Raw genomic sequence first — 22,225 nt, forward strand, 5'->3', positions numbered from 1 at the left:
CCCCCATCACTGGATCATACACCTATGGAACGCATTCCCACCTCCCTGTCGTTTGGTATTAGATCCTACCGGGTACACTTATACTGCTGGGTGGAGCGACACAACCATAGATAATGTGCCTTGTCATAGGGCACAAACAACTTGCAAAGTGTTTCGAACTCCGACCTAAAGTCTAAACAACAAAGGATGCGCCAACAACTTTCTACGGTTATTTTCTGCTCGTTTGCCCAGCCTTCGTGACTCAAATCAAACATTACAGTACACAATACAAAGAATAGAACATTAAACATTAAATTAACGTAAAACTAATAAAAATAACATTAATAGCCACTGAAATAATGACATTTAAAGAAAAATAATACAACTAACTATAACTATACAATTAACATTAACACTAAGAAATAATGATATACATAATACAAATCATGATAACAGTAAGAAAATAACCATCTTGATACATCAATTCAGCATAAACAGAATTTAAACATAAGAGTTGTCACAAATTACAGCCAACATTAATTTATGACGCAATGTCAAACAGGTCACCATGATTGGGTGCATCATGGGATGAGAGATGACTATCAGTCGACCCAGGTCAATTAATAATCCATAGGCAAGCATGTAAGACGTCCTCCAAGATATCTACTACCTCATTAGCATATATTTAACAGCATCCTTGATTCGTCATGATTATCAGTGATGTATGTGACATACCAAAGGCATGTTGATTAAAGAGATCTACATAAATATTATTGGAAATAAATCGCACATAAATTTAAACAACTGAAATTTAGACTTACTACAATTGCTTGCGGGACTCTCCACTGAAGAATAGAAAGAAATATATTCATAAGTTGGTCCACATAGTGAAATACAGTAGTATTAGTAAGTATTGTTGTAGCATGAGTTAATATACTATACAAACAAATCATATGATACAGGTATTCACAAAGTAATATAATATTTGCATCAATATATAAAGAATATTTATAATTGTAGTAAAACGTTGAGTATTAAGTTATAATGAGCATTAGTATAAAAATTAATATTCATGAGTTCCAGCTCTCACAGTACATACGGACATTATAGTTTATAATAAACAACAGAAGAGATTTTAAACACAAAGAATTTCGTATATCTGTATTAGCAAGCCTAAAACATTTAATTTATGCATACCATTAATATTATTAATCCTCATCAGTGAAGTATTATTGGTTTGTGTGATGAAAATATCACATTTTGAGGGTTTTTTAATAACACAAGAAAATATTAAACATAAGTATTTCTATAAGGAGATAACATTTAAAAGTGCAATCATTAAGGATGCGTTGTTGAATAACACTACAAAATTGTAATACTTTACAATACAATTAACATACTGTTTGTAAAAAAAACTTTGTTAAAAAATAATTTCCAACACACAATAAAGTAGAGAAATTGTACTAATTACAGAAGGGAGCAATACCACCAAATACCAAGTCCATGGGCTTTAGCATGTGAGTAAAAAAAAAATGGCGTGTCAGACGATTCTGACCCAGGACCCTGGGATTAAAAATGACTTTAACCTTTAAGCTACAGCTCTTGTACATCAGGCTAAGGAGGGAGAAAAATTGATACATTGTACAACTGTTCCATGACAAAAAAAGGTATGAATTGACCAAAAAATCTGGATCGGAATGAGATACATATTATTGAACATAATGGGGGAAATAGGGCTTAAAACTACCCTCTTTTACACCTTCCCCCAGTTTTTTGTTTGTTTTTCAATAAGCTGTATCTCATTAAGGGTGGGGGTAGGGGAGGGGTCACCCATAATTATCAACATTTTAAAAACGTTACAAAACATGCGTTAAGGGGGGAGGGGGTTTGAAATTGTAGGCATACAGTAAGTACTTATTTTTTTTATAGAAAAGACTTGATCTGCGCTACTGCTAATAGTATATTGTTAGCCAAGAATATATACTACCCTCTTTTACACCTTGCCCTAGCTTTTTTATTTTTTTTTCAATAAGCTGTATCTCATTAAATTATCAACATTTTAAAAACATTACAAAACATGCATTAAAGGGGAAGGGGGTTTGAAAGTGTAGGCATACAGCAAGTACTTATTTTTTTATAGAAAAGATTTGATCTGCACTACTGCTAAATAGTATATTGTTAGCCAAGAATATATACAATATGTGTGATATAGGTTCGGGTTCAGAAAATAATTGGTGACGTAATATGCCACAAATAAACGTTTTATTGTGGACTCTTTGTGGGGTGGGGAGGGGGGATTACAGAAAAGAGTATGTTTTGTACTCTTATGAAAATGATGAAAAATGGAAAAACTTGTTAAACTGTTCCTGTGTTTTTCGTCAAACACCATTTTTTGTAGCTTTGAAAAATCATTTGTTCAACATATAATATTTTTTATTCTCCTGCAGAGCTTGGCTTTAAAAATTGAGCTGCAGAACAGTATTAAATCAAAGCTCCTTATACGATAGAGGAATAACAATCTGTGACATATATTGATGACTCATGCATTAATCTTGCACTACAAAAAATAAATCAAAGTTGGTCATCATCAAAAATGTGTCTGTCCATTTCAACAGAAAATGTTTGTCCATAGCTTGTGTTTGTTTGAAACAAATCTGATCAAATAAAAAATATAGAATATTATAATAACAAACACAATGAAAACAATAATAATTTAATATTAATAACAATAAATTAATAACAATAACAAACACAATAACAACAATAATAATAATAATAACAATAATAATAATAATAAATCATATCAAATAAATATTATATTTTAATGTCTGATCAAATAAATTGTTAGGTGATATCACAAAATGACTCTTCCAAACATAAACAAGTTTTGATTAGGTTTATTTATAGTTACATTGTAAAGCTTTATTGGTCTTTGAATTAATTTCCTAGGTTAGAGAATTAACAGAATTAGACTATTTTGAAATGTGTGAAGTCTCGCCACAAAATGAGTTGCATCATTGGTGAAGTCATATATTTACTACAATAAGTCAAAGTCAAAATTTTGATTTTAATGTTTCTGAATAATTAATCTGTTACTTTATGATAGTTTACTATGAAAGTGAATTTTCTTATTATATAAGTGTTTTCTGTGCATATTCTGTATTGCTAGTCTTATCACTTGTTTAACTAGGTATGGCAAAACATCACTCCTATTCTTTGATAACCATGACTAAATATGGGCATACAACGGTTTCTTTCAAAGAAAATTTGATAGTGTGAACAGGGCTTTTATAAATCCCCTGTTCACACTATCAAATTACTGTATATTTGATAAAAACATGTGACATGCCTAAATACAGTCCTGATGACATCACATTATGACCATACATAGACACATCATGAATTTTATACAATAATATAGGTATACAACTGTTTTCTGTTAGAAGAAAATATGATAGTGTGGAGTTTAAGTCTGATCAAACCTTTCTATGTCTGACAGACAAGTATGATGGTGCGTTTCCGGCTTAGTTTGCTATCCCTCCATTATCTCATGCAATATTTAAGACATAGAAAAAGTTAATGGTTATACAATTGCTCATTATTCTCTCATCAAATAAGTAATTATCAATGCAAGTATCATGTTATTGCATTTACAAGTGCAGCAACAAAGATGCTTGAAGCATTCTGATTATCCAGTGATGATACCTTAAGATAAAAACTGGTGTGGCAATACTCACTTTTATATTCTAAACTAAATCACTTAACCAACACAGGCAGTGCTAAGAAATATTGGTAGTAACAAAGCTAGCAGCTACGAGGGTTAACAGACCGACTATCACTTTAGGAAGTAACCTGACAACTGAATAGCATAGGTGAGATGTGCCTGTCCACTTTATCATCTGCCAAATATGGGCAGAAGACGGGGCATTTGATAAGCTGTTGCCAACACTGCGAAAAATGTTTTTATTTGAAGGTAGTGGTGTGGAAGGAGACACAAAGGGGCAAGTGAGATGGCATGATGGTCAATGAAACAGCTTGTACACTGTAGCATCAGTATAGACAGCCTAGCCAATGTTGCATACTGTATCAGGGCGAAAATGTTTAGAATTAAGGAATTAACTAACACTGGATCAATTGTATTAATATCGGAATCATCATAATCATAGCAATATTATAATGTACACTAGTGAATATTTTATCATAGCAAATACTGTACCTGTGATTTCACCATGTATGATGACCATGCCAAACATATATGAATGATATGAAATCATGATGTCCATATATGAATATGACATCATACCTAAATATTAATATATATGACAACATGATGTCCATATACCATATGAATATATCATGATGTCCATATTTGAAAATAACATTGATGTCCATATATGAAAATGATAACATTATGATGTCCATATATGAAAATGATAACATTATGATGTCCATATATGAAAATGATAACATTGTGATGTCCATATATGAATATTATTACATCATCATGTCCATGTTATGAGGAATTTACATTATTTGTCACATAAAACTTAATAGAAAAAGCATGGACCTATTAATAGGTCCCTCGAAAAAACTAGAAAAAAATATTAGGAGTACTAGAAATAATAATATAACTGCTGTTAGTAATGAAAAGATTTTAACATTATGTAGTAACATTGGACCACAGAAGAAACCAAAAAAATCATGATTCACGGAGAGACAAAAAATATAAATATTTTTTTGTGAATGAATATGACTGTACAACCTGTTGATGATGGCATTGGTACATTTGCAGGTGGATTGACCTTTTGTTGCGGTGCGCATGCAGAATTATCCTCTCCACCGAACATGAACGTTGAAGCTTGATTACGTTTTTGATTAGCTGATCGCTGAGCAGCAACATCAGCTGCAGAATCACCCGTCCCAAAGCCTAGAGTGCTGAACGAGCTAGAGTCACCTACGGGACAAACATTGGCATGCAGTTCACATTCATACTATATCATGCAGTTAGTAATGTATATTACGTTTAATCAATTTCTATCCTAAATAGAGGGACTTGCCTCCAAATATAGGCATGGCATCACATAATGACCATATATGGGCACATCATGACTATATATAGGCATACATCAGAGCTTCATGCTCTAAAAGCCTCATCATTCTAGGCTAAAGCAGGGCATATACTGTACTACAAAATTTGTCATATTCAAAAAGGATTTATCAGACTTTATCTGATACCATAGTTGCAGACAGGCTAAAGCTCCATCCAAACTATCATATATTATGTTGAAAAAATTCCTGATGATGACATAATTACAGTAGTCGAATTACGTTAAAAAGTTGTGTAATTTGGCCATATATGGGCATGGCAGTGTTATACTACAACCAAATATGGGCATATCACATTTTTTGTCACAAAAAATTTAACATTATATAATCAAATCAAACAAATTGACAGTGTACAGTTAGGCCTGGTATTAACAGGATTATTACAAGATTTGAACGTAAAATATTTTTAGGATTTCAAGTCGGGGACTGTGCTACATTTCCATTCTACAAGATTATAAAATATTGCAACGATGTTAGTGACATGCAGTACATATTATAAAAATTAACAAAAAATAAATGTTTAATTTAAATCTAATTCATGAAATCAGTCATGCAAAAATATCTCATACTAAAAAACATGCAGTTTTGGCTACTGGCAATGCATCATGCAAGGGGTCAGCATTCAGGATGAGAGAGGGTAAATATAAAGAGTGGTGAGAAGGTGAGGTGAAGGGGAAAGACTATCCATTGAAGCAGCATAGGGATGTATATGGTACAGTACAACATAAAATTAGGTAGGTGTTTGCAATCATCAAACATTTTGATCATAGGAAATACAAAATAATTATCAACAGTACATAGAATACATAATTATAAAAGATCTTGTACATTTTTTAAAAACAAGTATCTATAAGAAGAACAAACTGAACTCCAAAGAAAAAACAATCAGAGAAATAAAAAACAATCAAATCACAAGCAATTCTTCTAAACATAAAATATTTGGAAACAAATTTACTATTAATGTCAACAGATCAGGATCAATGAAATAGCAACAAAATGAAATTGAACAATTAAGGGCATACACAATACAAACTAGTATGAACGTTTTTATTCAACAAGAAATATTTCAGGATCGTAAGTGCTCGAATAAGCGCAGCGGCACTTATAACAATTTCGGAGGCTTCAGTGCGGCGCTTATTCGGGAGCGGCGCTTATAAAAAAATGTTGGCACGGTGCTTTCCATGACTGTTCCCATGTTACCTATCTTATGTATTCTCACAGTTCAGTAGGTATATCATAGGTCCTAGGTCATCATAAAATAAATGTTTATAAAGAAATGCTTTCAAGTGTCTTCACTGTATTATTTACTCATTTAATCACCGTTTCTCAAAGATACTTAGATGGTTGTTGTGCATTATGTAGTGGAAGCAGGGCGGAGTGTGAATAATTCAATGGGATAGAATGCTGGCAAAAAGCATGGAGTGTGCGGAAAAATGAATGCAGCAGTGGATAGTGTTCGTAAACACGGCAAACTATTATCGTACCTGTACTTCTTCTAGTATAAACCCAACCCCCCTGATCACAAATTTGGGCAAACTTCGGCATCCCCGGGGGAATCCCCTTTTCAACAACAAGGCCAAATTTTTTCGCATTTTATGACTCATGAAAGTTATTACACTGTAGGGTTTTGCCTGAGGAAAGGCTGGTATGTAAAATTAGGCATTCCCTATAAAGTAGGAGGTGGGATTTATACCTGAAGACCTACAATATTAGCGCAGTACTACTGTATACTGGAGTCTACAGTGTGGACTGAATTGAGCCTCTGGATTACTGATTTATTTGGAGAAAAATTTTGCCAGTCTTTCATTAGGCTCATGAGCATCAATGAAAGCAAATTTAGGGTATTAGGGCACACTTACCACACCCCTTATTTTTGGTAAAATAATTTTTTGTACAGTGTATCCATTAGAAAGGCCCTCTGTACTTCTGCCAGGAGCTCTAATATACCTTAAGACCCTAGCTCAAGTCGCACATTAATGCCTCTCCCATTTCTTAGCAGGTTGGACCAGCCCCTGTGTATCATTTGAATTTGAAAGTGATAATCTCTAATTTCACACTTTAACCTTTGACATTAATCAAAGCAACAATAAACAAAATTTGCTTCAAAAACAACAAAAGAAACCCAACAATTTCACAGATGACTGAATTCCAAATATGGAAATGAACAAAAATCTAAAATCAGTCAAAGCATTAACAAAGAAAGTAACTGAACAGGTGACTTCCTTCCAGTCTGCAATGATAAAAATACATACGAAGACGGTAGAAACGTCTAGCTGTGCGTTGCGAGGGTGCTGGGTCTGGTTGGTCAGAGCCGAATATGTTGCTCCTAGTACTTATGTCTGTTATGGTGCCAGAACGGAGAACAATTATTATCTAGTGAGTTACTATCATTGATATCAAAGTGTTTCGTCTACTATGCCGCCACTCTTTTGTCTTTCACAATAAAACATAATACAGCTGTTGTTTAGTCTCTGATAAAGCATAAATGAAGCATTTTTTATTTTGTCAATGAACTTGGGTCACATGGGTACACACAATGAGTGAACTGATAATCACTCGGGCAACTTCATCAACAATTAAAAATGAATATAATACAGAGGCGGATCCAGAGATTTTCTGATGGGGAAGGGGGAACAATATGAAGTTCATGCCGCCACGCCTACCTCCGTCCCACCATGGTTGGTGTAAATAAGTGGTAAACAAATGAGCTCTCCTTTCTCCCACTGCTGGAGCGCCACTGAACTCATGAGTGCACTCCCTTTTTCCTCTTTCCTCTCTTTAACTCAAATTTTTCTCACTCTTTTATTTTTCCGGCTTGACCGACAGGGGGACACAGGTCTTCATGGCCCCCGCTGGATCCGCGCCTGCAATATTACCGTACAATGAAGAAAGTTACTCTCACTTCAAACAGCAAGTAGTATGGAGCAGACTACTAAATTTTATTTGACAAAAGCATGTGATATGCCTAAATATGGTATGGTGACATCACATGATCATGACCATGATCATGACCATTATAAACACATAATGACTAAACATGAGATATAGGATTCAAACCATAACCTTTGGATTAGAAAGTAGGCAGCTTCCACCACCACCGCCAAACAAAAGCATCACATCACTTTGCATGTAATATTAAGGTAAGAAACATTCAAGGTAACATAGATGATGCAATTTTCTGTATAAAACAATTAAATTCTTAAAATCTTTCATCCCAGCAATGGTGAGTACTGAGAAAGAGACATTTTAAACCCAGGATTTTTTTAAGCAGCATTGATGAAATAGGTACTATATAAACCATGTGAAAACATTACATGTTACCCTCTAATTAAAGACCCTCCAATTAAAAACCACCTCTAATTAAAGACCACTTTTTGAGGTCCCAAATTAACAAATGTCTTTTATCATTATTATTCTAGAGACCAAAGCTACTAAACACTACAGAAACCCTGGTCCCAAAAGTGATCTTAATACTTGAGAGGGTGACCTGTAGATATACAGTATCTGACACATGCAGTGGTGGGAAAATTTATCATTATGGCATCTCCGAATGGCCGGGAATTGTATTTGAATATAACTTTCCTCTTTTCTCCATTCAGAAAAAAAATCATAATTATGAAAACTTTAGGGAGGAGCCCAGGCCAGATGGGCCCCACTTGAAACTGCCACTAGCAAGCATTAACATTTATTCATTAGGGAAGATCAGGACTTGGAGTACTATTTTTTGTCAAACAGCAAAAATAAATATCAAAATAATTTATTTGCATTTATCCTGTTCTGACTATTGCCGGGATGTTTACTTACAACAAAAAATTTAGAGATTTATATCAATTGGTACTTCTCATTAGGAAGGAGATAGTCAGCATTGTTTTTCTAGTGGCCAGGAATCAATGAAATGAAAGTGTACATAACAACCATCGAAAATATGGAATGCTCAAATTGATATTTAGTGAACATACATAATGTACAGTGAATCTAATTAGGTATTTTCACCAACACAAAATGCATACAAGCATACAAAGATAAACTACTGTATAATTATAGGAAGGTTGTTGCGTATGCATCGAGGACAGTTCATTTGAAAGAAGCCGACAGCTAAATTATTTACACGTCAAGAGAAATCACAATTTTTACAAGCTTCAATAAAGAGTAAAGACTGTGCCCATATTGGGTCATGTGATCATCCGAAAACACTATCCTGGAATCCTGCCAAATGTCTATCAAATATTGTTTCAATTATAAAGTATTATAATAGAAATTATAAAGTATTATAATAGAAATATCAAATTATTATGTTATTTTTAATATAGAAAAAAAAATCAAATTTACTATTTTTCAGCTACTGTATTAAGTATTATTTATCATAACAAATACCAATAACTTTCATGTCTTTACTATACTGATTAATGAAGTATTACTTATGATTGCTTACTGATATAATGCCATACTGTTGTAGATGTGTATAGACCCGAGCCTTGGTGTTTAAGCCAACCCTTACTATTGAGTACGCTCTATGTGCAAAAATGTGGCAACATTAGGTAGAGGCCTACTGTACACCTAATTACAAAGCTTTGGAACAAATATTTTATACTGCTGTGTGCCTCAGGATAACAATTTTGAAAGTAAACTGAACTAGGTATATTTAAAATAAAATTTATTGAAATTAAGAAATGAAATGCTACCTAGTCCTTTCTGAGAGGTATACTCTTAGGCTATCAAATATTTGTGAGGTACTCTAGGCTACTATGTAGCATTTTTATTTATTGTACTGTACTAGGCCCTCTACTGCTTGAACTTTCAGATCACCAGGTACAAGTCAACCCCCTCAACTTACCCAATTTCGTGGTCATGGACCACCTTAGGTGGGCTTAACATTGAACAAAGAGCTATCAGTATCCTACTACTAAAGTATAAATTATGCAAATTATTGCAGCTCATGAAAGTAAAAGAATTTAAATATTCATGAATATTCATGTTAGTGGTTGTTAGCTTGGATAATCTTATCAAACAACCACCGCACAAAACTTAATGAAAACAAAAAAAAAATAGTTTGAGGGAGAATTAGAAACCTCAAGGATAATACTAAAAAAGGAAAGGATTATCATTATCTCTAGTTGTCGGGGACAACAAACGCAAACCGTGAAGTACAGGATTATCTTTTAAGCAATTAATTCCACGTGGAATATCATCTTAGTAGCATGATAGTCACTCTTAATATTTCATTAATCTGTTTTTATAATTAATTTCTACAAGGGAATATTAACACCAATTAGATTTTATACACAATATGAGTTCAGAAAAAACATTTCTCCATCAGAAAGAAATGGAAAAATTTTCAGAAGTTTATAAAATATCAATATCATCCATTTTATATGCAAATGTTTGACGGCGAATTCTTAAAGGAAAAAAAAGTGTAACAGTCTACAAATTTCAAAAAACTTGCACAAGATTCGGGAGAGATTTTAAAAAGAATTAAATAATAAAGTTTGCATGTTTAATATCTAAATAGAAAAATGAAAAGTATGAGAATATACTGTACGCAATAATATAGCCAGTGTGATATGAAATATGAAATATGGTCCTTGTTCTTTATCATCATCGACTGACTTTCAACTGATGTGCGTTATTCCTCAAGAGTAGCACTACAGCGAGTCTACCTAAAATTGTTATCGCAGTATGATCATTTGGGCAAGACCCCTTGTTTATATATTTGATAGACCCCGGTCAATTTCTAAAGGTGATCCATATTTCAGAGCACACTAAAGGGATTGGGATAGGGGAAACTAGTGGTGTTGAAAAATTGCCATGTGGAATCAACATACATTTAGGTTTAGCTGACTGTGCTGGTGCGCCAATTTGAACATTACTGCTCTGTGCGGGCTTCTGTCTTGCTGGGGCAGATTTCTCCTCAGCTGTACCAAATATATTGTTGGATCGTCCACCCGGTGGATTCAACACTCTAAAAAAAATAGAAAGAGAACATAAAATAAATAATTTTTTTTTAAATGTTATATTTACATACAGTAAACTCATATTTTATTTGGGTCATTTCAGCTCAAATCAGCCATAAATTTGAAAGTTCCCATGTGACCCCAAAGTTTGCAAATTAGAGCAATAATAAAGGTATGATGGGGTCCCGAACATGGTTGCAGGACCAATGACCCTAAAAATAAATACCCCCTACCAGATGACCCAATGGGCACTTAATATTAATATTAATTATGAAATTTATACCAGTACACAGATATACATATCATCATTCTAAGGAGAAAGGTTAAACTTTGTTTCTTAACACCTTCAGTGTGAAATGATTTTTTAAAAATTGACAGATTTCATGTATTATAAATATCAGGTCAAGGGTCACATTACAAATAAGTCAGTATTTTCAACTTTTTATCTTTGTTATTTCCAGAGTCAAAGGAGCCATTTCTTGCATGAAAAAGGGGGCGTGTCACCTAAATTTCAAAATTCATAACTTTAAAACTGCTTGGAAATTGAAGTTGAAATTAGACATATTAAAGGTATTTTTAGAAATTTTTTTTCAGGAAAATCCAAGGGGGGTTCACATGGGCATGGTGGTTGATTTGAGTCGGAATGACCAATTTACATTATTATTAAATTGTATAATATTTTATTTTATGCGCAATTATTTGTTTTAATTATTAATAAGACTGTATGATGTGATATTTGTTTATACATAGGCCTACTGTGCAGTAGATATAGGTAACCCATGTTATTCTAAATGCCAATTAACTGATTCTACATACCATAACAGTACAATAAATTATCTTGAACCAATACATTCTAATTATGATGTGACAAGGGAGAGAACCTCAATTGTACCAGTGTCACAAAGTACTGTGGGCAGTGGTGACAAGGTGGGGGGGGGGGCCCAAAAGAAGCATTTACCATCTTGTCGGACAAGCTACTGTAAGGGATGGACATAGTCAATTTAAATTTTTTTAAATAATAATTTGCCTATCCAATTATTCTGATTGCAAATCCCTAAATGATGTGGTCTAAAAGCACAATTTGGACCATACTATTATCTCTAAAAACTCTTATGAACCCTATTTGGGATTTTTTATTCCTAGACCAAAACCAAGGCTATAGTCGACCTCGCCAGACCCCTTATCGGCAAAGATCTGGTGCCACCGCTGAATGTAGGCAATGGCAAATTATGGATGTGGGGAGCTTCGGTCTCTTATACACATCTAGATGTGTATAAGAGACAGAAGTACGGGATTATTGGTTTTAAGTGGTGGGGTTGGAGATGTTCTCATACCTACTGTAGGGATCGAGGACATGCCCCCTGGAACCGCCAGAGTTTTAACAATTTCAGTCCCTTTATCACTAAATAATTTCAGACGTGGTTTAGAGAATTTTTTACTGCTGCAAGGGGAGGAAGAACCCCTTTTCTCACCCCTTGGATTCACCACTGTATATCAACCTTAACTGTCCCTCTATATTACATGATTAATGTTAATTTTATAGTGAGTCATGCTGACATGTAAAGTAACATGGAATCATATGAGATCTCAAAATATATCAATAATCTGGCAGTTAATTTTAGCCTTGTGGATGTGAGTGATGTTGAGTCCCTTCAAAAATATTAAATTATTTTGTCACGGTAAAATGTATTCATCTATAAAAAAAAATTCAGTGTTCATTTAATACATTATAAAAATATTAAAATTGTTTAAAACAGATAAATAAGGTTTAAAATGAAACAAAAACCAATTACAAAAATATGGAAATATAAGATTTTATTGTATGGGCTTTTAATTATTGTTGTTTTAATAGAATTTACAGTATATTGTATGGCAGGTTCTTTGTATTTTCTTCGCAATTTAAAGCCAATTTTCGAATTTATATTTTTAATATGAGTTTGAACATAAAGAAAAATATCAAAAACATTTAAATAAAATTTCGTAAAAAACAGCACATTATCATAAAACTATTATGTAAGAAAATGAAACAAAGTGTACGCAATCACTCTGAATATTAAATTATCAGGTTATTAAATATTTTACATAAACTACAACATTATAAAAAATCTCAGTTCAATATTTTTTATGTAGTTTTCAGTAGCTCTATTATTTGCGTACTGTAATTGGTAAGGAAATATTTTCTTAATACAAATATTTAATTACATTCTATAAAAATGCGAGTTTAAATAAATTAATGCGAGCTTAAATAAATTATAGTTGAATCAATAAAAAACAAAGAAAGTACAGACCAATAAATTTGGGTCACAGGTCATTCCAGCTTTTATTGAATGAATGTCATGAGTCATTGACAAAACCTGTCATTTATAGCATTTCATTTGGATGTACATCTTGTATTTAGTGCCATCAATCTCAATAAAAATACGAGCACTTAAAAACAAATTAATCAACAACATTAATTTGCTTTGTAGTACAGTATAGTACTTCTACTCAGGGAAAAAATGCTCAGAAATTGTGTGATTGCAATTTTAAGATTCTAAAAGCAGCGTTCTGCAAACTTTTAGACTGACGATCCACTTTCATAGTTCAGCTGTGCTGGGCCAACATCGTGCTAGTAATTATGCAAAACATGTTTCATTTCAGTGTATTTTAACTCGCCCTGGTTTTACTATATACGGTTTACCTAAAAGATGTGTCATTTAATTTGGATTAATACTTTATAAAAATGTTATGTTTAAATACAGTCAATTTTAACAATTACAAAATAACACATTGTTTCATGCATATCAGTGCCAATATATTAAAGCGACAGGCTAGAGCTAACAGATTTCTGTCAAATTTGTGACCCATCGAAATAATAATTTGGCAAACCACAGTTCGCAGAACGTTGCTTTGCACAGTAAATTGTGTAATAATAATAATTTGAAAAAAGATGGACCAAATTTTCAAGGTGACTGAATTTAGAAGAAAGTGACCGTAGTAAAATACTCAAAACATTCCAACAATGAATTCGTTTGGAAATCACAATATCATTATAAACTGAACAAATCTGTCAAGCTTTATCGGCAAAACCGCGAACTAATTTGTGTTCTAATTTGTGAAATGCTCAATGAGGTGTGTGTGTGTGTGCTATTTCAAATAATTAAAAGGATGGTTAAATGCAGAGTTAAGCAAAATAGCGGCTTTTGAATTGCAGCCTGTTAATAGTACATTTCGGAGGTAATCAACCAGAATAACAACTGACAATTAATTTAGGTAAAGCTTTCATAAAGGATAATTTGCCTTTTAACAAATTTAAACACATTTTAGCCAGTAGCAGCATCAACTAAGGTTTCCCCTCCCACACCCGTCAGGAAGCCCTTCACCCAGATCGAAGTAGAAAACAATTTAATTTCATTGGGGAACTGCTTTGAAAAAGCATCGTCCTTTTTACACCAGTACAGGTAGCTCTATGAAGTGGAGTTGAATAGCTTTTAGTGGTTTTAACTTAAAAGTTGCTTGATTTCTTATCCTGGGTTCAATTCCTGAGATGGTAGGATTTTTTCTCACAACTATAAACAACTCCATTCCCTAAGCCTCATAAACAGACTTCGCTGATAAAGCATCGCATTATTTCATTTATTTAAAGAGGGTCCTGAATACCAGCCAACTTACAGTACTAAAGATATGCTGGAAGGGTCTCCCTCTAAAAATATGGTAAAAATTTAAAAAAATTAAAAAGAACCTAATTTCACTCAAATGCCACATCCTCCAAATTGTCTGTGTACTTCCGGCGGCCCACTGGTTATTTCTTTCAGCTGAGGAAAAGGTCAGATACAGGTCGCGGTTACCAACTCTCAGCTAGCAGGCCACAGCTATGCAACCACTTGTTTACCACTACAGTAGACATGTGTACAACACATTGATTTCTCACACCTCAACATCAGGCATAATTAATTGACACGCTTTATGCATGTGTAAGTCTGTGTTTCATTTGCAATAGCTTGATTGAAAACAAAGACTCAAATGCTAAGCCCAACAGGACACTATCTGTGTATACCTCTATGGTCTGTGTGAGCTAAAAATAAAATCCTATGTTTGTGAATGTACTACTTTGTGTACTATTAACTTCCATTTAAAATTGAATAAATAATGAAGTACATCTTTAGTCATTACAGGTGTTTTGGGTGAGTTTTAAAGATAATATTTACTTTTTAAATTTATAAAAAATACTTATTTCGAATACTTAATAATTGTTACCCAAGGCACAGATAGTAAAAATTTGCAATCAAAGTTGTTTCGGTTTGGGAATGGGCTAATACCGAAGTCATTAGGCCTACAGTTGAACATTAGCTTCAGAAGGGAAAAAAATTGGTATGTTGTACAGCTGTCTCTTATACACATCTAGATGTGTATAAGAGACAGGAATGAATGTCATGAGTCATTGACAAAACCTGTCATTTTATAGCATTTCATTTGGATGTACAAGATGTGTATAAGAGACAGGTACTGTAGCTTTATCGGCAAAACCGCGAACTAATTTGTGTTCTAATTTGTGAAATGCTCAATGAGGTGTGTGTGTGTGTGCTATTTCAAATAATTAAAAGGATGGTTAAATGCAGAGTTAAGCAAAATAGCGGCTTTTGAATTGCAGCCTGTTAATAGTAGATTTCGGAGGCAATCAACCAGAATAACAACTGACAATTAATTTAGGTAAAGCTTTCATAAAGGATAATTTGCCTTTTAACAAATTTAAACACACATTTTAGCCAGTAGCAGCATCAACTAAGGTTTCCCCTCCCACACCCGTCGGGAAGCCCTTCACCCAGGACGAAGTAGAAAACAATCATTTCATTGGGGAACTGCTTTGAAAAAGCATCGTCCTTTTTACACCAGTACAGGTAGCTCTATGAAGTGGAGTTGAATAGCTTTTAGTGGTTTTAACTTAAAAGTTGCTTGATTTCTAATCCTGGGTTCAATTCCTGTGATGGTACGATTTTTTCTCACAACTATAAACAACTCCATTCCCTAAGCCTCATAAACAGACTTCGCTGATAAAGCATCACATTATTTCATTTATTTAAAGAGGGCCCTGAATACCAGCCAACTTAAAGTACTAAAGATACAAAAAAAAATATAAAAAAATAAAAAAGAACCTAATTTCACCCAAATGCCACATCCTCCAAATTGTCTGTGTAATTCCGGCGGCCCACTGGTTATTTCTTTCAGCTGAGGAAAAGGTCAGATACAGGTCGCGGTTACCAACTCTCAGCTAGCAGGCCACAGCTTTGCAGCCACTTGTTTACTACTACAGTAGACATGTGTACAACACATTGATTTCTCACACCTCAACATCAGGCATAATTAATTGACACGCTTTTATGCATGTGTAAGTCTGTGTTTCATTTGCAATAGCTTGATTGAAAACAAAGACTCAAATGCTAAGCCCAACAGCACACTGTCTGTGTATACTTCTATGGTCTGTGTGAGCTAAAAATAAAATCCTATGTTTGTGAATGTACTACTTTGTGTACTCTAAACTTTCATTTAAAATTGAATAAATAATGAAGTACATCTTTAGTCATTACAGGTGTTTTGGGTGAGTTTTAAAGATAATATTTACTTTTTAAATTTATAAAAAATACTTATTTCGAATACTTAATAATTGTTACCCAAGGCACAGATAGTAAAAATTTGCAATCAAAGTTGTTTCGGTTTGGGAATGGGCTAATACCGAAGTCATTAGGCCTACAGTTGAACATTAGCTTCAGAAGGGAAAAAAATTGGTATGTTGTACAGTACAACTGATTATTCTAAGAATCAAAAAAATGTATTTTACAAAATAATCAGAAACAGTTCAATGAGATGCAAATTTTTTAATATTTAAAAACAAGGGAAAAGGGAGTGTACTGTAACCACCCCTTTTTCTAAAGTTTTTAAATATTCCAAAATCTGTACCCAATTAACCGTTTCCAAGTTTTTGGTCAAACACCATATTTGTTTTCTTGTCAAAAACAACTCTCATATGGTGCCCGACTTTAACGCAAAATGAGAAGGAAATTATTAAAATCAAATACTGAATTAAAAATAATATCAGAGATTTATACTCCAAATAAAAAATATATCAAAAGTACCAAGTGAGGAATGAAGAGAACATTTAAGTACAGTAAATGTAGTTTAAAAATTGTAATTCATTTTTTTAACAGGAAGACAATACCTGCCATTAAAAATGGGTTTCACGAGTTGACGACAAAAAAAAACATTGAAGTTTAGTGCAACATATTGCAGAAGTATTTCCAGAAAGACAAGATTGACGGAATCAATCTCTTAGTATTAATACAATGGATCCTTGTGAGTGAAGACTTTATCCCTAGCTTAATGTGAATGTAATGACTCATGAGAAATAACATAAATGCTATCCTTCCCATCATTAAGGCGATGCTCCCTTACGACATGCTTTCATGAATAGCTTCTCCAATCAGCAAGCATCTCGATCAAGGATGGGGTTTTACATTTCTGGCAAACACAGGGTGGGGGAGAATACATTAGGCCAAGTTAAAAAAAATACTAGTTTCTCGTTACCTTGCACATCATTCTCTTTTCCTCACCAATCTTTTTTATTTCTTTTTTTCGCAAAATGTGGCTACACTCACATCAGTAAAGTTCTTCTCTCTCTCTCTCTCTTGATCGTTTGTAGTTGGGGAGAGCATATCCTAGGGTGAATTTCAGTTGAACTAATTATGAATTAAAACTCAATATTGTATGAATCATGTCCAGTGCTTCTTTTATTTGCTTTCAATGTGTCTACTTGGTAATGAGAAAGCCTAGTACAGTAGATGTTTCTTATCGGTCATCTTGGATTTGCCATCTCAGAGTAAAATAAAAAAGCGCCCTCATTCTCCTTTTCATTCAAAATATTAGGACAAGAAACTACTTTTTTTTACTTGGCCTTTGAGACGTGTTCTAAAAAAATAATTCAAAAGGAATAGAAGGTTGAATAAATTTATTGGAGCAGAAAAAGGTTAACACAGCATAAAAAATATGCTGACGACAGTTTATGAATAAGTCCCATTTTATAAAAAAAAAAAACACTAACATTCAAATCAGTTTCTAGTAAAGTAAAGGTCGAAACCTGAAGCTCTGGCCTGATATTCCAGAGTGCCCGTCTCTCTTTCCTTGGCATTTGGGCCAGACTGTGCAAGGCTATTGGGGGGGGGGGGTTCACCACTCCTCAAGCACTGCAGTCTGTTTTACCTTCCCAGCATATGCCAGTACCCATTTATACACCTGGGTGGTGGAGAGAGAGAGACAAATGTAGATAAATACTAAAGTGTCTTGCCTAAGGACACACGTGACTTGCACAGTGTTTCTAATCCCCTTGAAAATGCATATGCCTTGGATTGGATGGATTCGGTGTAAACACCAAGGATAGCCCACGAAAATTTAGAAGACCACCTTATTTCCAGTGGGGTGGTGATTGGGCAGTACATGTACATTGGGAGACAATCCCCTACTCTTTCCCGAAAAGCGTACTGCCTTCTTTAACGTGCACATGGGCCATCAATGCACACAGGACCAATGACTCAAACGTCTCATCTGAAACAAGGTGTGCTATTACAACTTGCATCTCAGTCCTCCAGCTGAAATACACAAGGAGAGGCAGCGATGGGAATTGAACCACGGACCTAGAGATCTCCACGGTTCAGTGCACACACAGTGGCTACCAGTGACCACCAGATTAGCCAACTAAGCTAAGCTGCCTTTTGGTCTTATTACCGTATCCAAAGCTTTCATAGCCACACTACTGTATTACTGTACTTTAGGAGCATTCTTTGTGTCTGAACTCGTTAAGTCCGAATCCCCTTTTTCGTAGAGTGTATTGCATTCTTTACAGATGGGCCTCGCATAGGCCATATTGCACATAGTGGTGTATCTAAGAATCTTGAATTGGGGGTGCTGATGGGGAGTTGAGAGGGCACTAACTCTCAAAATAAAGTGATTTTTAACTACTTTACCATGCTTTTTTTTGGGGGGGGGGGGTGGCGACTGGCAGGGCGCAAATAATTTTTGGAGGGGCGTGCCACGCTGGATATACCAATGATTGTACAGAGGATCAACAGCTTAATGTCCCATCCGAAAGATAGTGTGCTGTTATCATAACTTGTATTTTCTCAACCCTCAGACTGAAACACGAAGGAGAGCAGCAGATGGAATTGAACCAGGGACCAAAGAATCTCCACGGCACAGTGGCTACCACACATTTAGCCAACTGAGCTTTCCTTCCCTCATTATTTCGCAGTCATTATTATTCTTCAAGATACAGATAACTTGCACTATATCTAAAATTGTGGAATATGATTACGGTTTGCATAGGTCTATCTCCTCTGTTAGTTTTGAGAATGTTTGAGATGAATTGTACCTTCGCCGCAAAGATTACTACATCAAACAATTTAGGGATGTGGTACAAACTGGTCCAAGATCGAAGAAAGAGGTTCCTTTTTTTTTTCTGTATTGCTTGGTTCTGGATTTAAGATCATCTTATAAATGATCCCTATTGTGAGTTTTCGATTTGCGTTACAATTTATTAAACTCTAGAACGAATTCACTCATCTGTGACTGTCACCACATATATTCAGACCAAAATTATACGTCTAGAACCTGTGTGTCGAGAACTCAATGTTCTCACATTACATGCGCAAAAGACTGACATCATCCTCCTAATCCCACCATCGTCATGTAACCAAAAGCTCCCTAATAAATATTGGGGTGAAAAGGTTAAAGGTCATGGCTACCAACAATTATTATTAATGCCTAATTATAATGGTTTATGTCCATCTGCCTCATTGTGAATCTTGGTTTATATTTCATGCTTTGATTGTGTTCATCATCACGCTACCGTTCTCTTCTTTCATTATCAAGTACCAGTTGGCGCTATACAGTACCACCAAGGCTGAGTATTCTATCATTTTATGGTGGATTTGTTTCAAGGTATTTATTCTAACAGTTATCTTGAGGCCGTATTAAGTTTGGCACTATCAAATATTGCAATACAAACCTTGAAAAATACTAAAATTGCAGAAAGAATTTTTTAAACACACGTCAATCAAAAATAAACAACAATGCTTATTATTAACCACAACAAATCTAACCTGTGCAGTGTTATTGCTGTAAGGGTGGGTGTTTGATAACATGGATAAACTCTAAATAATGTAAGAGCAGATTTTAAGGATGGGCAAGGGGGTTAATGAAGGTGGGTGGAGGGCCATGAAATCAGCTTTTTAGACTGGGTGGAAAACTTCCAAGCTGGGGTGGCCATCACCGGATAACTAGCTACAGTATGTATACTGCATTCATAGATTTTACACACATCAATCAATGATATTTAATTGTTTGCATTATTAATGTCAATAATTCTGCTATAGAAAATACCATTTAGCAAATCAGTTTTGTCTTAGCTAATGTACCCCCTCTGCAAATCAATGGTTTGAATTAGTTTAAGAAGCAAGGCTCCAGAAATTTGCCAAACAGGGGGTCAAGCAATTCTACGGTGGCAGGTGTACTGAACCTTGCTGTCTGTCTGTTAATAATAAAATCATAACTTCTATTTTAAAACCTAGGACTAGGTAAGTGCTTAATAGTAGTATTCTTCTTTACATACTGAATCATAAGTTTTTCTTTAACAACCATCGCATGAATGAAGTTCAATGTCAATGATGATTTCCTCGAGCCTGGTGGAATGGGACCTCTCTCCCTCTCTGGAGAATTCATCTTATCTAGTGTCTATCTAGGCATAGAGGCCTAGGGCTTCTTACCCTAGGCTAGATAACGCCTAAAAGCGTTGGACTTAATCTCTAAGCCTGGCCTGGCTGGCCGTACTTTACTTCACTAGCAGCCTAGCCAGGCCTACTGTAGGGCTAGCACGGTACTACTGCTACTACTACTACTACTACTACTGACTGACTGATGCTTGGGTTAGGGCGGATGATGTGACCGAACCAGCTGGCTACTTTATTTCACTCAGCAGTCAGTGAATCATGAATGAGGCTCTTTCTCCTTACCTAGATGATGTCTTGGAACCAACGTCCATTCCTTGGTAGATATCTGTGCTAGTCATACTGGAATGTTTTATTGAAAAAAACTTGAGATTTCACAATTAATTTTACCAAAGAACACAAACTACGTGCCTACGAAGGAGAGACAATGAATGAAAAACTGTAACACCGGCGAGCGAGAGCGATCAAAAATTGAAATCGTTCACATTATGCTAATGATTTTGATGACGACACGATCAATGACTGGTGTGGTATTTTTGATATTTCTAATTCCCCGCTATGAAAAGTTGGAGTCCGTGTATTTTATTGGACAAGCAATTATCTAAGCTATTGCTAATTACCCGATTTCTTCCACCTTTCCGTTGTGGTAAAAATATTACTTTAAAATAAAAATTTCAGTTTTACACATTAACTTATCCATCAGACTTGAAATTACCAGTAAATCATGGGTACTAATTTAAAACACGACTTACTTGATAAGATACCGAAATTTGTGAGCCAGCTGACCAATGCGGAAGGCTGTTGTAAACAAATACAAATGGAAACATTAAAACTTGTTGTCATCTATTGGTCAGTGCTGGCAATATAGAAAAAAGATAAACTACATGATTACTTCAATAACTACAGTTTATGTCCAAGGTGATACACTACATATCCATATTTTCTGAGGCAACTAAAATTATATAATCTCACATTTTGAGGAAATACCGCACGTGACATCGTACTGCCCAATAAGAGAAGGGGTTTTCCTAGATCTATTCGCGCCATCTACCTCTTCGTTTCAGCGATTTGTTTACATCGGCTGAGGATTCCCCGTGTTTGTATTTCTCTGTGCTGTGTTTTGAAGTTCGGGATATGTTGGTTGTTTCATATAAATTGTGAGGATTTGCTTTGGTGAAGCCACTGAAGGTATATACATTATTATTCAGGAATAATATAAAGCATTAAAATTCCACTCACTTTAGGTAGAATATCACCGAACTTCCCTTTTCCCTACCAATCCATATTAATTTATCATGCTCGAACCATATTTACAGTATATCAATTCCCTGTTTGAAGAAGGGACGACCGGAGTACAGTACGTAGGTGGTTTAGCCTATATAGTGACGTGCTATTTTGCAGTCCTTTGTGTGGCCTAGGCCTAGTTATAATAATTTATAG

At 34.6% G+C, this 22,225-nt stretch overlaps 1 protein-coding gene across 1 annotated transcript; it reads right to left on the reverse strand.

Annotated features, from left to right (window-relative positions):
- Positions 1-723: 723 nt before the first annotated feature.
- Positions 724-21,280, reverse strand: LOC117112255 (jupiter microtubule associated homolog 1-like). Its single transcript, XM_033255328.1, has 4 exons — positions 21,071-21,280; positions 10,908-11,044; positions 4,742-4,933; positions 724-824 (listed from the first exon to the last, which is right to left on the reverse strand). Exons 1-4 carry the CDS (start codon positions 21,124-21,126, stop codon positions 739-741), a joined length of 471 nt encoding a protein of 156 aa, XP_033111219.1. The 5' UTR covers positions 21,127-21,280; the 3' UTR covers positions 724-738.
- Between the last annotated feature and the right edge of the window lie 945 nt (positions 21,281-22,225).

This window comes from Anneissia japonica, unplaced genomic scaffold, assembly GCF_011630105.1.
Source record: "Anneissia japonica isolate Jap-2015-1 unplaced genomic scaffold, ASM1163010v1 scaffold1537_len634075_cov158, whole genome shotgun sequence".
Classification (NCBI taxonomy): domain Eukaryota; kingdom Metazoa; phylum Echinodermata; class Crinoidea; order Comatulida; family Comatulidae; genus Anneissia; species Anneissia japonica.